This window comes from Argentina silus (genome assembly GCF_951799395.1).
Source record: "Argentina silus genome assembly, chromosome: 19".
Classification (NCBI taxonomy): Eukaryota; Metazoa; Chordata; class Actinopteri; order Argentiniformes; family Argentinidae; genus Argentina; species Argentina silus.
In genome coordinates this window covers 3,564,492-3,582,456 of record NC_139673.1, presented here as the reverse complement: position 1 = coordinate 3,582,456, position 17,965 = coordinate 3,564,492, and the positions used below count along the sequence as shown (strand labels likewise).

The following is a 17,965-nucleotide window of genomic DNA, read 5'->3' as shown; positions in this document are numbered from 1 at the left end:
AACATCTCTGTGGGACGTAGAGTGGAGGTCTCGGCAATTAAACAAAATCTAGGCAGGTGCACAGACACGATAGATACTAAATGCTGAATAAAGAGAGTTTTACCACCTCTCAAATCATATTCATGAAACGCAACCCAGCATTTTCAGAATACTCATTATGCCATCGTGCACTCTGGATGGAAATGGTAGCAGCTGACTTCACTGACTTTTTCATCATATTATATCATTCTCCTCCTCTTTGGTCTTGACCCGCCTGGCCTGACTGTAACATTGTCTTACCAGTTCTGTGGAAACACATCCTTTCACCACAGCCCTGAAGGCCTGACACTTGGCAGTAATAGATAGTCTATTATTCTTTCTTTTCTTCCATCTGTCTCTTTTTCTTCTTTTTTTTTTTTTTTAAGTCTCTAGGCATGTGTATTGCCATGGTAACCTCCCACAACGCTGCTGCCGGCGGCCCTCCGTCCTCCGTCCTCCGTCCTCCGTCCTCCGTCCTCCGTCCTCCACCGCGGCTCGGTAATGAACCCTGTGAGCCGGGCGCTCTGCGCCGGGCGCTCCGGTAGCTGTTCCGCTGCCATTCGCCATCGCAGGCATCGTTACGAGAGGCCAAAGGACGTGCGAAGCTGCGGCGCCACTGTTAAATCCTCTGAATAATGGGACGTGACGGAGAGGAAGAGTTAAGAGTTGTTTAGCTAACATGTACCCGAGTGATTAAATATTAAAGCTGCGGTCCTCTGTAAGCCTTCTAGCAGGGCAGGCACGGGAGCTCCACAGCGACAGGGTATTGTTATACCACTCCATCTCTGTTCCACTGAGACATTGACATTTTATGAATAAGGATTCATGAATAACATACTACAGGAGGCACCGTTGAGGAGACATTTTCCGGTTCTCAATGAGACAAAAATAGAGGTGTGTTAAAAAGTGCTAATTCATTCCAACATGCTGTAGGCCTGCTGGAGGTACGGTGGTACTATACCTGTAAATGCTCTCGTTGGCGTTTGTAAAATTACTACAAAAAAAATTCTGTGTGTGTGTGTGTGTGTGTGTGTGTGCGTGTGTGCGTGCGTGTGTTTTAGTATATGCTACGCCGTTTAACGTTACGATTTTGATTTCGTATCTCTAATTTTGTTTAACATGTTTCCCCAATAGTTTGGATCGGCTGAGACACATTCTTGACATTCTCTGTTAGAAATGGAAATGGCTTCCTGCCGCAAAGGCCAACTAGCTTGTAAGCCTGTTAAATAAAATGCAACCAACAGGATTGGAATTGAATTATTGATTCATGTCGTGCGCTTGAATGATACCCTCAGCTAAGAGGCATCTACTGTATCTCTCTGGTGGATGTTTCACTTAACCCACACAGTACGGCCAGCTGAACGCAATGGAAACCCAATGTGTCTTTTTCAGCCTCGTTCTTATCCCATAAACTAACAGTTCAGTAGCAGAATCATCGTTTTCTTTTTTTAAATATGTTTTTTGGGCATTTCTGCTTTACTGGAATAGAGACAGTAGAGAGATTGACAGGAAGGATGGGAGAGAGAGAGGAATGATGACATGCAAGACTTGTCGATGTTCGGAATCGAACCAGGAACCTTGCGATTATGCGGTATGCGCATTCGTGTGCTACGCCACTAAGCGCCCCCGGAATCATATAGTTTTCTATGTCGTAGCGTTGTGAAATCATGATTCATGAAAAAAGATTCACTGCTCCATTGGTCAGGATCTGTGATGTATAGTAAACCATATCATGTCAAATTTTTGCAAAATGCACATTTTGATTTGTTAACATGTTGCTCTTTAATACCACAGCTGTACTACCACAGCTTAATGGGGTTATTCACCGACACTCAAAACGCATCAATTTGACTCAATTACCCCTGAAAGGAGCTGTGCTGCAGTGAGAGTTCACCACTCCCACTGTGGTTGAGTTTCCATGTTTCTCGTGAAAGCCAGGGCCCTGGGCCGAGTCTCTCTCTGTCTCTCTCTCTCTGAACGAGGTTAGGATGACTGTGTTTTTTGCCCCACGTCGGCCGTCCCGTTCGTTCTACTAATGTGTGTTATATACCGCTGTGTGCTCAGAGTCCGGTGTCCACCGCAGTGAAATGTTTTCACTCCGCCTGAGTTATGGCCCTTCTCATGTAGGACAGCGAAGGTTGGTCGGGCCCCTGCTGACTCAGCAACGCTGCCTCCATTCACGTCCGTCCCAGGGCCTTTTATTTGTGCCTCTTTTGGGACCGGCTTTGCCAAGGTACAGAAAGCCTGTGATTAAGTTGCGCCACACTGCAGCCAGAGCAGGCAATTATTCATGCGTTGGTGATGTAACCAGGTAAAAAAGACCCCCCCTTCGCCTCCTGTGACCTTGGCCGTTGCCGCATTCGTTTGGGGGGGCGCTCATTGTAAAGGGCCGCGCTGTAATAACAAGGCGCCGCTCCGGAGCTACGCCACAGTGTGAGATGTTTGTTCATCTTTTTTTTTGTAGACTAAGCATGATTAGCTTTTATCGCTGGGCTGACACAGAGGATTCTGTCTTGCAGTTAATCTTTGTAGTAATGCAAGGTTTCAGAATCCAACCTCTGCGGTTGGAGTCTTCCCAAGGCCTGCATTACAGAACATATACAGTAACCACTGGACCAACCAGGCCTGTCTTGAACGACGACACGTCTCGGTGTCTGTCCTGACTGCGTTGGCTGTCCCTTCGACCTTTTTCCGCCCTTGTTATTCGTTCTCTCAGACTGCACTGTGATGCCGGTTCTAATCTTCTATTGTAGCCACTGGCCTCTATAGAACCTCCACGAGAAAAAGCCGAAAAGCTGTCAAGTTCACTCTGTGAGCCGTCAGCTTAAGTGCAGTATCCCTACCTATCATTTTAGCCCGCCTCGTCTGGGTTCGGCCAGACAGCTAGAGATGGAGATAGCAGAGTTTTGCTCAGACATCTCAGGCACTCTCTCAAATTCTTCTCAAGGTTAGCCTCAAAGTCTTCCGAGCTTCATTTAGCAGAGAGGCCCTTTAAGCACAGACATTCTCATTCAAAAATGCTGCACAGCACAACGGTTTGCGAGAAATTGAAATTTGCTCTAATCATCTGCTTTGCATTATGCGTTCTATCTCCTGGTTCCTTCCCGCTCGCTCTGCAGCTATACCCCTGAGAGCTGCATGGCATTAACCAAAAAATTGTCAAGAGGGTTTTATTAGAAACAAAAGCAATCTATTTCATGCATGAGGAACAATGCAAGGTCATTGAAGATCTTTTATGAGGCGTGTTATAGGCCTGTGTCTCCAGCCGACTGGAGCCCAGAGTGGCCTATTTCGGAACCTGCATTGCAAGAGAGAGAGAGAGAGAGAGAGAGAGGGAGAGAGAGAGAGAGAGAGAGAGAGAGGGAGAGAGAGAGAGAGAAAGGGACATTAGAGAGATGTGTTGGAGAAGATGGCAGCTACATGGTCTCATGCCGTGCATGACTGCCCTGTCCCTGGTAAAAGCCTGCCTTTTTGGGGAGGTAAAATCATTTACTTACTTAGGTGTCAGGTTATTCTCTTTCCATTTCGCTCTCAGCCTTCATGCCCTTCGCTCTCAGCCTTCATGCCCCCCCCCTCCCCCTCCCCCCCCCCCACAAAAAAAAAAAAAGGAAAACCATCACAGATGATCAAATGATTATTCTAATTTCATTGTTATGATCCGAACTCTTAACAGCGATGCTGTTATAATAACCAAACCTCCCCACAGGCCGTTTATACGGTCTACCGTACATCAGGGCGGACTGTTCTGCTCACTATGTGCTCCACACACACTGACAGTGAGGGTGAACTCATCGCCGTTTTTGCAGGCGGTGGGAACAGACATTAGAGCACTGTTGCCATGAGGCCGCTGCAGCGCGGTCTCTTAGGAAATGGCCTCAAATCTACCAACTGTTCACTGCAAACAATGGAGGAGCAGACAGGCTCCCAATGTTCCCATGATGGACATTCAGCAGCTGTTGCATGTTGGATTATGAGGCTTGTCTCTGACTGCACAAACAATGAATAGGCTGCTTGCTGGCTTTTCTGTTTTATGACGCTTATCGCCGTTCGTGTTATCAGCTGTTTTACTTTGAAGCCGGGAGAGACAGTGTTTTAGGAGACAGTTAATTTGCAAGAGTTTGGAAATAAAGGAAATTGGAACTGACGTTTTTCTTTTTTCTGTTTGAGTGTTCAACAGTGAAGGGATTTAGAAATACACGATATATATATATGCTGGATCAAAAAATGTATTCAACGAAAAATAAATCCTTGTGCATGTTGGTGTGCGTAAAATATCTCATTTTCTTCATATTTAAAGACTGCAGATTTGTTCCCACAGCAGCCCATCCCCCATGCTTCACAACCCAGAGCCCTACGCATCTATAGTGTGGCTAGCTTGAGGCTAATGCTAAAAATGCTGAAGCTGATGTGTGAATTTCTTTCATGAACAGCTGAACCCTTATGTAGCATGAATCCAACATGTCTGTGCAAGGGGATGAAGGGTAGGTATATTTTTAATATATGTAATTTTCCAGCCACACTGGGAGAGAGTGCGTGCGTGCGTGTGCGTGCAGGCGTGCAAGCGCGCGGGGGGGGGGGGGGGAGGAGGAGGAGAGATGTAGATCCGATCGGCTGGTCCTGTGCCAGTCAGTGCCAGCGCAAACCCACTCAAAAGGTTGGCACAGAGTTCACTACACTGCGTACCCAGGCTTTTTCTGTCCCCTGACATTGGCCCTGCCCGCCATGCGTCAATGGCTTTGTTCAAAGGCTTATTATCTGTTTTGGTGATGGAGGGGTCAGATACGGGGTGAACCAGGGACAGCTGTCCTGCAAGTTTCTCCCGGAGCAGAGAAAGTATTCCATCGGTAAAAGCCGGGGTAAGGGACACTTAGCAAGGGCTTATTAGTTCAATAACGGGGCTTATCAATGAGTAACTTAACGTGCCAATGTTTTGTATTTGACTCACTGTTTTGTTCACTGAACACATTCTCTTTCCTATCACTTTGTTAATCTATGTTAAGTCTTTTTTTAGCCACTGTTGTTTGTATTACAACTCATTTGAATTACATATTATAAGAAAAAAAATAAAAACTTATTTAGCCAGCTATAGCTATAATGTGAACCCTACACAACAATCTGTCCCAGAGTGAGAATTCAAATGAACCAGCTCACTTGGTCAACTGACTTACAGCATGTTCCCAAAGCACTATGTGTTCACTAATCTACTCAAATTAAGATATTACATTTCCTTATTCTCTTAAATCCAGTATCTGCTTAAATATGAATTTACTCCTCCAAAGATATAGCTTAGTAATGCATGCCTGTAGTTGTCTTTCTCCCTCAGTCAGCTCCTTAGCCGTCCCGGTAGATTTTTCCCGGGCTGTTCCTTGCTCTCACATTGCCCTCCTTGCTAACAGATTAGTCCCGGTGTTCAGGTGTTGATGAAATTACTCAGTGGGGGTCTTTTGGCAGCCCCTCCCCTCCCCTCCTCCCCCTGCCTGTTTTCCTTGGCTTGGGGCATTGTTACAGGTTATTAAAAGCAGTCAGTCAGCCAGCCTGTGCGGTGCGGTGCGGTGGGGCTGGTTGGGGTTGGTTGGTGCTGCTAGCTCCAGCCCCACGCTCTCCTCACCCAGCATGGCTAACCTAGTTTAGGAGGCCCGGGCCCTGCACCGCCGGCATCCATTCAGCCCTGCTTATTGGAACGCTGGGAGCTGTGGCCCTCCCTGCCTGTCAGGCGCTGGGACTGGGACATCACCACTAACCGCCAGATCCAACCCCCCTGCCTCCCCCCCGCTCCCCCAACCCCAAACCCCCCCCCCCCCCCCCCAGTTACGGCTGCATCCCTCAGCATTTCTCCCTCGCCTCCATCTCCTCTACTCTGATTGCTTTTGCATGGGAGCCCATTTCCTGATTGATAATTTATGGTCATAATAGATAATGAAAACTTAGACGAATGTTCTAATGGCACTTGTTCAGTAAGTATGGATTAATGGTGAATAAATCAGTCATTTTAGGGTTTATGTGAAATCCCCCCCCCCCCTCCTCCGCCTTCGTGAAATCCACTATGACTCTGCTCTTACACACAATATATTCTTGATTGCACTGTTGATTGGTACGGGGAAAATGTTTTATATTGAGGAGAAATCTCTTACTCATCATTTACTGGCAATGACCATTTTTTGGTCAATAGGAGTGGAGAGAAAGCAGTGTAATGCTGCCTTCTAGTGGTGGACAGCATGTACTGCAAGGGTAGCGATTTTGTCTGTTTTTTTGTCAGTTGGTGGCAAGTCTAACGCTGAGAGCATAGCGATGGCATGTTGCCATTTTCGAAAGATCGCACTTCATTGACAGTTGTTGATCAGATTCCTCGAGTGATTGCTCTATTGTTTGTGTTTTGTTCCAGGCATTTTATTTTCCACCTTAGTTTTTGGACCAGCCTGTGGGTTCATCCTCGGGTCCCTCTGTACCAAAGTCTATGTGGATGCTGTCTTCATCGACACAAGTGAGTGGAAATGACTATATACGTTGTTACGCTACCATGCCATTTTACGGTATTACTTTAGTTATGTATGACACCAAACTCTCATTCACCAAGTTTAAGTAGGCCTTTATCAAATTCAAAGTAGTACTGATTTAAAGTAACCCCTGTGTCAACACATGTATGTCACACACATGCAAACACATACAGTATGAGACCTGGTCTTCAGGCCTGATAGACAATACATACCGTGTCTGCCATGAGTGTGTCTCTCTCTCTCTCTCTCTCTCTTGCCGCCCCTCTTCTCCCCCTGTACGTAACGCCCAGGCCTGTGTTTCCTGTCCGCGTCCCCAGGTAAGCTGGACATCACCCCAGACGACCCTCGCTGGATCGGGGCCTGGTGGGGGGGTTTCCTCCTGTGCGGTGCCTTACTCTTCGTTTCGGCCCTCTTCATGTTCGGCTTCCCCCAGTCCCTGAACGAGCAGGACGTGGACAGCGGGGGGGAGAGCGAGCAGGCCATGCTGCCCCCCTCCCTCGCCGGGGAGTACGAGGGCGCCAAGCCCAGCAATGGCGTCATGCACGGCTTCGAGGCCAACAGTGGCCTCACCTGCTGTGAACACCTGAGAGGTGAGGGTCAGGGTGGCCTTGGGGATGAAATAAGACTTCTTTGATAATTGTAGGAAGTGTGGGTGCTTTTTTTAGGGTTTGTCCTTCATAATCCCCTCTCCTCTCCTGTCCTCTCTCTCCTTCCCTCCCTCCCTCCCTCCCTCCCTCTCTCTCCCCCTTCGCCTCCTCAGTGATCCCACGGGTGACAAAGCACCTGCTGTCTAACCCGGTGTTCACCTGCATCGCGCTGGCTGCTTGTATGGAGATTGCCGTGGTGGCCGGCTTCGCCGCCTTCCTGGGGAAATACCTGGAGCAGCAGTTCAACCTCACCACCTCCTCGGCCAATCAGCTGCTAGGTGGGTCACCCGTGAAAGGCGTGAACCGACTTGGCCCTCTGAGATCAGCTGTAGATAATAGGCTCATCAGGCCTTCCTGTTGTGTGTGAATTAGCCCGAGACCTCCTGCTGTGAGGCTCTCTCTCTCTACACAGCAACAACTTGAACGCTGGCTCAGTGTCTCTGTTAGGTTGAGGTTGCGGTTAATTCGAGTTCACCTGAACGCGGTACTTGCGTGATGGTCATTTAAGCACGGGAGCAGAAACTGTAACTGTGCCGTGTGGAAGCGTTTCTTGATAACGACAGTGTTATCGGCCCAGAACCCATGTGGAAGTTAAGGACATATGCCTATCGTTCACACACTCCTACGTAACCCCCTCTGTCCCTCCGTGCCCTGCAGGTATGACGGCCATCCCGTGCGCGTGTCTGGGCATCTTCCTGGGAGGCCTGCTGGTGAAGAAGCTGAACCTGTCGGCACTGGGGGCCATCCGCATGGCCATGGTGGTCAACCTCATCTCCACCGCCTGCTACGTCTCCTTCCTCTTCCTCGGCTGTGACACGGGGCCCGTCGCCGGTGTGACCGTCGCCTATGGCAACGAGTAAGTACAGACCGAGGTTTCTGGGTACCTGGCTGGTGTGTTTGGCCGTGTTTGCCACCGGTTGGTGCCGATGTCAATGACAAGAGATGTACCACTGGCACCAAGGCCAGTAGGGGTCACCCTGTAGCAGTACTCTATCTAATACCTAACTCTAATTCAGTATACAGATAATGTGATTATTTTTTCTTCCTGATTGTATCGTGTTCCTGGCGTTTTGTTAATGGTACAAGGACTCGGCACCTGAGTAACGTTTGGCCTTGTTTCTAGAACCCTCCGGTCCTGGCAGAGACCAGAGGCGCCGTGCATCAACAGCTGCAACTGCTACACCGCCTCGGTGAGCCCCGTGTGTGGCTCCAACGGAGTCACCTACCTCTCCGCCTGCTTCGCCGGCTGCACCAAGGCTGTGAGTTCACTGCACCACCCCTGGGTGGGACCTGTGTGGGACGTGGGTGGGACCTGGGTGGGACCTGGGGGGGACGTGGGTGGGACATAGGTGGGACCTGGGTAGGACCGGCCTGGGTGGGACCGGCCTGTTTTAACTGGCCTAGTCACGGCCCTGTCCAGAGACAAAACCCGAGTCTAGCCACTTTGACCTGGAGACACCTGTAGAACTGCATACTGTACTGGTACATGTATAAGATCCAGTATGGAGTCCATCACAGGGCAATGTGGCGCTACCTCCATGTTGCTTATACCTACATCTGATCCTCGAAGATTTAGACTGAGATTTAGATTTAGTGCCCAAGACGAAGACGAAGGGTCAAGGGGTTGTTTCTGGGCAGGCCGTGATTCAGAGCGTCGTAGGCAGGTCGTATAGACGTCTGGGCTGCGTGAGTCAGACATATGATGCATGTTCTCTTCCTCGTCTTCTCAGAATTACACATCAAAGTCTGGGCTATTCTGAGTGACGGACGTGTGTTTGTTTATTTATCTGTTCATGTGACGATGTCCCTCTCTGCCGTATACATCATGAGTCATGTAGACACGATGTCCTCTTCTCCTTCCACTCTCAGAACCTGACGAGCTGTTTGTGCATCTCCGGTACCACTGAGGACCAGGTGGCGCTGCCAGGGAAGTGCCCCAGCCCGGGCTGCCAGGAGGCCTTCCTCACCTTCCTGTGTGTCATCTGTGTGTGCAGTATGATCGGCGCCATGGCCCAGACCCCGTCCGTCATCATCCTCATCAGGTAGCCCACAAACCTACAGGACACACACACACACACACACACACACACACACACACACATATAAAGTGACACACACACACACATATAAAGTGACACACACACACACACATATATATATATAAAGTGATGCACACACACACACACACAGACATATATATATATAAAGTGATGCACACACACACACACACAGACATAAAGTGGAAATAATAATTAATATAATGAATAATAATAAAGAATTTCTTTCTTTGCTTTTCAGAACCGTGAGTCCTGAGCTCAAATCGTACGCCCTTGGAGTTCTGTTCCTACTGCTGCGACTCCTCGGTAAGAAATGAAGTCTTTTATATTATATTTGGGGCTCTTTTTTAATGGCGTAAAGACCAGTCCTAGCGCAAACACGAACGCTGGAGGGGGCGCCGGCGCTGGCAATGGCGCTGATGGTGGTGATGGTGGCACTAAGAGGTGTGTCTGATGGCACTGTAAGCGCTGTTTTCAAGGCCATAGTTTTTCAGTGCAACTGCTGGCACTCGACCTGCTCATTGTCGTGAACACGCCTCTTTTACCGCTGCTCCGCCCACCTGAGCGCAGGCGAGGCAGCGCCCCAGCGCTGTGGTAATTTCACCTGTTGCCGTGGACACAAATTGCTTGTACGCCTGTGTTTCAACTTGTGTCTGTTGTGAGCCGGCTGAATATAGAACCCTTAGTGTTCGGAGCACGTGATCGATTGAGACCCATGCGATCCTCCGAGATTGGCATTCGGTACAGTGGCTGACCTTTGACCCTCTCCTTCCCAGGATTCATCCCCCCTCCTCTGATCTTTGGCATGGGCATCGACTCCACCTGTCTGTTCTGGAGCACCGTGTGCGGGGAGAAGGGGGCATGCATGCTGTACGACAACGTGGCCTACCGCCACCTGTATGTGAGTATCGCCATCGCCCTCAAGTCCACCGCCTTCATCATGTACACCACCACCTGGCACTGTCTGAGGAAGAACTACAAGAAGTACATTAAGAACAGTGAGGGGTACCTGACCCCCACCGAACTGTTTGCCTCCAACGTGACTCTTGACAACCTGGGGAAGGAGATCACCCAGAACCCAGTCAACAGGACAAAGTTTATATACAACCTGGAAGACAGAGAGATGTGTGATAACATGGAGTCTGTTTTATAGTGTTAGAAGGGGCAAGAGGAACTGTCTGTCTGTCTGTCTGTCTGTCTGTCTGTCTGTTTGTCTGTGTCTGTCTGTCTGTCGCTCTGTCACATGCAAATTCACTTGAAGGACCATATTTATTTGTCACGTTGTCGATCTGTTGTCATTCATGTTACTGTCATTCATGTTACTGTCATTCATGTGAAGGTCTCCTCAGGCCCCGGATGACTGTTGTAAACCCGTAGTAGGAGTCGTAACAGATTTATGTGTGAGGGTCAAAGGAGTTTGAGTTGTTGTTATTGTCTGTTGCACATTTCTTTTTCTTTGTCATTTGACATGTAAATTAGGAGTGATAATGGACTAGGTCACGTGATCAGCCTGTTAATTTTCCACAGATAAAAAATATTCAAATGAAATATTAGTTTCAGTTCCAACGGTTGGCAATGAACATGAAAAGAGGACCACCGTCATCAAGAGATGATCTTCAGTCTTCTGGCTCTACGGTCGTCTTCAATCCCGAATGGTTTTTAGTTGTTTTGTGGTTCATCCCCATCGAAGGGCGGGATTGTTGAAACTGCCATTAAATGTAAGTTTCATTTGACTGCGAGGTTTACTTGCAGGATTATCTCAAAACTACAGATGAATTTGAGTTGAATTGAAGTTGAAGATAAAAGAAAGATTAAGACTCAAAACGGAGATCATCTCACATAGATGTTCATTGTAACTGGCCCATTGTCTCTGATCTGTTTTATAGATTGATAATGTATACGTACACTCACCGAGTACTTTATTAGGAACACCTGTACACTCATGGTGGAGGTGGTGTAATGGTGTGGGGAATGTTTTCTTGGCACACTTTGGGCCCGTTAATACCAATCAATCATCACTTGAATGCCACAGCCTATTTGAGTATTGTTGTGCATCCCTTCATGGCCACAAGGCCATGGCCTTCCCAGTCACCGGATCTGAAGCCAATAGAACACCTTTGGGATGTGGTAGAATGGGAGATTCACAGCTTGAAAGTGCACCTGAAATCATGTCATCATGGATCAGAATCTCAAAGGAATGTTTCCAAAAACCTTGTGGAATCAATGCCACGAAGAATTGAGGCTGTTTTGAGAGCAAAGGGAGGCCCTACCCAGTATTAGTATAGTGTTCCTAACAAAGAGTAAAGGGAGGCCCTACCCAGTATTAGTATAGTGTTCCTAATAAAGAGCAAAGGGAGGCCCTACCCAGTATTAGTATAGTGTTCCTAATAAAGTGTTCGGTGAGTGTATATATGTATATATTGACATTTACATGAGAAGTATAGGAATGTCCTGGCACTACATAACGCTTATCCCTTTACTAATTATTTGAGTGTAGTGTTAGTATTTGTGAACATTGCACAAGATTCATACGGAGGTCAACTTACCTGTGTTGACACTTCACAAACTGTCCTTTTTTTCCTTCTTTGAGATAAGTAGCAAGATCAAATCAATGACAATGGTTTTCCGTGTAACCCCCCATCTTAAGCATTCTGTCATGATACGATACATCCAGATGTTTATAACAGAACATTATAAATTAATTTATTTTTGTTGTTTCATTTTTTTCACGAAGAAATAGAGACTCTAACAGAGAATATATCAATTACCGTCAAGAGAGCTATAACTTCCAAAAGCAGATTTAAAAAAGCTGAACCGTGACTGACAGGTGATATTATTTTAATTAAAAAAGCATGCGGAAAATGCATGTAATGAAACAATAAAAGATATATTCAGTATGTCATGTCACTTGCACGGGACATTGAGGAGGTTGATGATGACTTGACAAGGGTTTAATCGACTTAGCTGTTCTAACCTCTTGTGTACTTTTGACCGTTACAAAAGGCTTTATAATGCATACTGCATTGTGACATAGACAAAACAGTTATTTCATGGATAATGGTCAAATATTGACTTTGGCTTACACATTTATGGTATCACAGAGATAATAGTCTGGTTTTTATTTTATTATTTACAAAAGACTTCTATTATTGACAGTGTTCTCGCAATGCTGTGTACACAGTGATGCATTGACCCTGTATATGGTACATGAGTTTGTATGTACATGTAGCAAAGTTCTCCCACCTCCAGTGTGCAGAAACATTTTTACATAATGAATATTTCAAGTTTTCAATCATTCTGATCAACTTACATTGTAAGATTTCAATACGTTTTGCATCAAAAACATGGACTCACCCATCGAGCTATCTACCACTGAAACATATCGTGTATTTGGCATATCAGTATTTCTCTCAGACAACCCACACTACAGTGACAGGACTGAATACCACATCAGTTCATTTAGCTAATAAGGTACAGTACCAGACCGTATGTAGGAATAGAGTGGAAGAATGTAATTGCTAACGTAGAAGTGATGTCTGTAGCCCATTATAGGACAGCGCCAGACCGGTTCAGTGACTAGAGCGCCATTAGTTGTGCTGTTGATGATTTTACTGGGATTTATCTGTTATAACAGTGTTGTGAAAGTGTTATAACAGTGTTGAGCTCAGCATACGTCCTCCTAACCTAACACGTCAGAAGATTCCTGCGTAGACACAGTAGAAACCGTCTGTAACTCGGACAAGATCACGACAGTGAACACAAACATCCAACGGTAAAGGCTAAAGACTTGTCCTGATGTCTAGGTGCTAGTGAGGAGGTCAAATTACAGTAAATTAGAATAAAGTGTTAAAAAACCTGTGACTACAAATGTCTGCTAAGTGTATTTTCTCTCACACAATCTAAGACTTTGGGTATGAGTTGTAATTTATAGCCGGTCATCCGATGTGTCATCGTACTCATTTAGTTTTTTCTATGTACATATGTTGTGCCATAAAAGTGCCAAAGTGATGCCATACAAGTGTTCTAGAATGCCCTCCTGTCGAGGACTTGATTCACCGTTATGCTGGATTAGACAAAGGAAACCACATGCACATGGGATCTGGAGCTGTATGTAGCCTTTTGTGATATCCCAAGATTAATTTGATCATATCATACAATATTAAGTGTCTGTTCCAAAAGTATTGCCTATAAAATGCTGTATATTGGTCTCTAGAATATGATGTTATTTATGATGTATTAATTGTTAATAATATGTAGGCTTTTCTACCGGTGAAGTTACTTGTCTTAATTTAATACTACGTTGTTTTTTTTTCCATTGATAATGACAAAAGCTGGTACCTGTTTGTTGCTTTGTTCAAAAAGAAAATGTCATTTTGCTTGTGGTAAATGGCACCAATGTTTAAGATATAGAGATGACTGATATTTTAGATGACGTCAGTTGTTCTAGATGATAGCCAAATTACGTAATAGCAGTACTACTAATACACACGTGCCTGGTTTAGGCACACACTTCCGTGACATCATCATTTAGGAGTCGAGGGGTGCCATATCAACTTGTGCACTGTAAAATGTACACTCGCAAAGAAGCCAGCATTCTGTAGGTTTGCCCAGATGTGCACCGACCCGTTGGCAAGTCTAATATTGCTTGCTTTACCTTTTATTCACTGCGGCAAGAGGACTGTTTCTTTTTAGGCACTGTCGTGGTGCTTGAGACTTTTTGCCTTGTGATGAAAATGAACTCTTGTGTAAAACATTTGCTTTTTGTAAACATCATGTTATTTCATCGCTCTCTTTTAATCTTGCCTTGTGGAAGACTGATTTGATTTTCAGCTGACCCCGGTTATGGAAGTATTGACTCTTCCCTTTGCAGAGACACATACATTGATTTCAGCCTTTTGGGAGCACAGCTCTTGGTTTAAGGGGAAACCTAGTGCTTACCATGTTTGTAAAGGTTCATATTAATGTGTTGGCTAATGGAATGGGTGATATATCAAGCTTATGGCACTTTACAGGAAATCTTTGAAAAGAAAAGGCATTGAAATATGAAAATATACCCATATATTTTCAAAGTGTCAACAGAGATTTTTAGATATGTTCTAATGCTTCTTTTGAATTATTTTTCTCTTTTTCAAAATGCATACATTTATATTAAAACATTTAAGTTTATGTATATGACTTGTAAAAGATTACATGATTGTATGTTTATTGTAAATACATTAAATACTATTTTTGTTTTTACTTTGTCCTATTGTTCCTCATTTATTGAATGTTTACACAATTGTATATTACACCTGCTATATGTTTATGGTGTAGGTTACCGAGGTCATAGCACCCCTTGGCCAGTAGATGGCAATGCTGAGCTTGGCAGAGAAGGAGCCCGGTCATCCATCCATCCCTACCTTCCCTCTCACTGTCATACATCACAAGTAAGTTAGATAGGCACATGACATCTCCTATTTGCTGTGTTACCAAATTCATGGACGTTGATGTTAGCAAAAACAAAGGCCACACAGAACATACCGGATGTCCTTGAGGTCAGAGTGGGGAAAATCACTCAATCACGAATCCAAAACAATAAACCATTTAGTCAGTTTGGAACCCTTTAGTCAGCCAGAATACAATTCCCCACGGAGACTTAACAGTGGTCTAATAGGAGATTAGCATTACACCAAAGAGTGAAAGAGAAATGCACATCCATTAGATCAGAATGTGCCTTTGGACAACCAGGAGGAATTGTCATATTTACTATAATCCATCCACTTACTGAGCCTACCCAACTCTGAGGACGATTCTTCACAAAGAATGCCCACAACAAGATAATAAACATCCCTAAATAGCACGGGGGTATGGATTGCCCCACAGATAACCTTGTGCCATTATTTTGAGGACAAGAAGAGGTCATGACTCAGGTTGCATGTGAAGCCATGGGCCCCTTTCCCAGAGTGCAGAGGCTGCAGTGAGTGTTTCTGAGTGCAGCGAAGGTCCTGAAGGGAGCGCGGTGCGGTCAAACGGAAAGCCGTGCCATTCCCTGTTGTACTTGATGCGTAGTGACTCTGAAAGGTTGTGTCATGTTCCTTGGCTATTGACTCGATGGCTTGGGACTCGACGACAAAAGGTTGAACCCGTGTTCCTCTGAGTGCACTGACAGGGAAATGTGTCTTCCAGTTGTCTTCACATTGACCTAGGGAGCTGGCGAGGGAGAGAGACGCAGCCATCTACCTCCAGAGTCTCCCCCCAACGCACCTTAAAACAACCTTTCCATGACCTCACCTGCCTCTCACTCTGGTGGATGTCTGTCTCTGCAGTGAAAACAGAAGTATAGTACATACTGTATGTTGTCTTGTTCGGTAATGGATGTTCCCCGAAAGTAGACCGTCTACACTGGACATCAGAAGGTCCCAGAGCTAGATGAAGCTTGCAGGTAACTCACCCTGTAGGGAACACAGCGGAGGCTGGTGGAGGTAGAAATCGGAGGACGGGGGTCATTGTAACATATGGGATGAGGAACGGTATGAAACACGTGTGTTTGATACCATTCCTTGTGTTAGACACTATTCCTCATGTTTGATACCATTCCTTATTCCATTCCATGTATTATGATGAGCCCGTCCTCCGATTTTTGCCTGCAACAGCCTCCCCTGAAGTAACATGACAAGGATCTAAAAGGACATGACACAGAGTAACTGCAGGCCAAAGGCTTTAATCGAGATGGCCACAAAGATATAGACTAAGCCCTTGGCTGTAGACTTTGCCTTTGGCTGCCCCCAATGCTCTAATAATCCTAAAGTCCAAATCAGCATACATTACACTTCCTAGTGGACGGTGAAACTCTCCGCACTTGCTATGCTGAATAAATTATCATGTAATTCTTGCATCAATATGTTAAAGGATCATGCTGCATATGTTTGAGTAATGCCTTGTCTCTTGATGAGGCTGACCTGATTTATTACAAGGTTCCCCTCATTGTTAGACTCCACACACCCTGACGCGGTGACAGGAGTCCAATTATTCCTCTCATGTAGAACAGGTCTATTCCAAACGGTGAATTGTGAATTGCAAATCTCCAGCAGCCGCCCTTGCTCTCCTCTAATCTAATAATGTGATCCATCATTTTAGGAGCGACGTCTCCCATCCCTCGTGTGCATCCCCTTCCTAAAGACTCCCTCAGAGTATAAGTGGCACCGAGTCGTTAGCACGTCTATCGCTATTGTTTGAAGCTGTGAGCGCATAACGCCGATGACACAATCTTACACAGTAACTGGCCCGTTCCTCCCTTCCTTATGAAGCTTGGCGGCGTGGGATTATTGTGTGGGTTCTGAGCACCGTTCAGCTGTGCTCCCCATTGGCTCGTCGCAGGGTTCAGCGTGCCGTTCTTTTGACCACACGACATTCCATTCCGGCGGTTGGCGGTTATGACCCGTTTCGAACGCTGATACCAACGGCAACGGCGAGGCGACGCGCGTTGTTTCACACACGGACAAACGCGTGAGGAAACAGACGTCCCCTTCCTCGGGATCCCTGCTAGGTTGTTCTGTGTTGTTATGAGTGTTTGTTTGAGGAATGGTCCTAGTGGGGACCCATCCATTACACTGATGAGCCTTGGGCTCCAGCAACGCTGACAGCCGTGGTTGTTGTGGCAGACAAAGAGACACCCGACTGCCACTATTTGTACTGCTAAAGCATTCATCAAATTAATTACTGGAGTGCCAACCCATCTCTGATACCTCCTCATTTGGAGCAGGGTAAACGAGGGCCTCAGACAGGCCCTGAACAGGAGTCCCTCTCCAAGTCCCCTGCTTGGCTGCACATAATTAGCTCTGTTCTCCACCAGTTTGACAAATTGGAATGATGAATCTATCCTGTATGAAAAGACACACATACATGATCAGTCAAAACGTTGAACAGTGGTCTCTGCCTGGGCGCTGGGCGGAAATCTGCTGCTGTGAAGGACAAAACTGTTTTTGCTGAATGACATTTGTTCTGTAATTTGAACACAGCAGTCTCAGGGTGTATGTTTTGGTTTAGGTTTTTGCACTGAGAATGAAAAGACAAGTTAAAGCTACACAGGTATGATTAGGTATGACAGATTGTATACAGTATGATTTTGCAACATCTTAAGCGAACAGAAGACATCTAGCTTCTGAACGACAATCAGAGAGTCTATATTTGCTTGTTGTGCTAATGCTTTTTAATTATCCAAACAGGCTCCCAAAAATGACTACTGTTAGCTGCATTTAAGTCTTATGGGTATTCAAAGAAGGAGACCATGTGAAATCATGCCATTTGGACGCAGGAACAGAAAACACACTCAGACTGGGATGTCCCGCTGGATCAAGCAGTAATGTCCACCAGTAAACCTGCCAACTACACTGTGTACAATCCAATCTACCACAAAACACACCATGACTGCATAAGGTGGCCCAGATCAAGGTCAAAGACATGTAATCTAGCCACGAAATCATGGCTGACCAAAAGCTCCAACTCTCCTGCTTTCAATGGATTGTGCTGTTAAAGGAGTATAGGCTGCTGAACGTGCAGAGAGATCAATAATACAAGTAGATGGGGCCTCCTTCTGATCACTTTTACTTATACTACTTTTACTGTTTCATATTTAACCCCATGGATATTGTACATAGCTTGTGTCTGTATACATAATAGCCGAATGGCGTGATATCAGTGGATTTTTGTTTTACTGCAGTATATTCGAAGATCATATGTTGTTATTAGTTTAGCAGTACCAAACCTGTCA

At 45.8% G+C, this 17,965-nt stretch overlaps 1 protein-coding gene across 3 annotated transcripts in view; it reads left to right on the top strand.

Annotated features, from left to right (window-relative positions):
• LOC310820124 (solute carrier organic anion transporter family member 3A1-like) overlaps positions 1–10,369 on the top strand; it is a gene marked incomplete at both ends in the record, with an annotated part of 31,055 nt that extends 20,686 nt beyond the window's left edge. The window contains 8 exons of one of the 3 annotated variants that reach the window (XM_083691654.1): positions 6,401–6,499; positions 6,830–7,102; positions 7,273–7,437; positions 7,817–8,015; positions 8,283–8,418; positions 9,029–9,201; positions 9,458–9,522; positions 9,993–10,369. In XM_083691654.1, the coding sequence (XP_083547780.1) occupies positions 6,401–6,499; positions 6,830–7,102; positions 7,273–7,437; positions 7,817–8,015; positions 8,283–8,418; positions 9,029–9,201; positions 9,458–9,522; positions 9,993–10,369 (1,487 nt within the window). Of the gene's footprint in view, positions 1–6,400; positions 6,500–6,829; positions 7,103–7,272; positions 7,438–7,816; positions 8,016–8,282; positions 8,454–8,997; positions 9,202–9,457; positions 9,523–9,992 lie in introns of all 3 variants that reach the window. The other 2 variants (XM_083691653.1, XM_083691652.1) reach the window with 2 other exon arrangements.
• Positions 10,370–17,965: the final 7,596 nt, after the last annotated feature.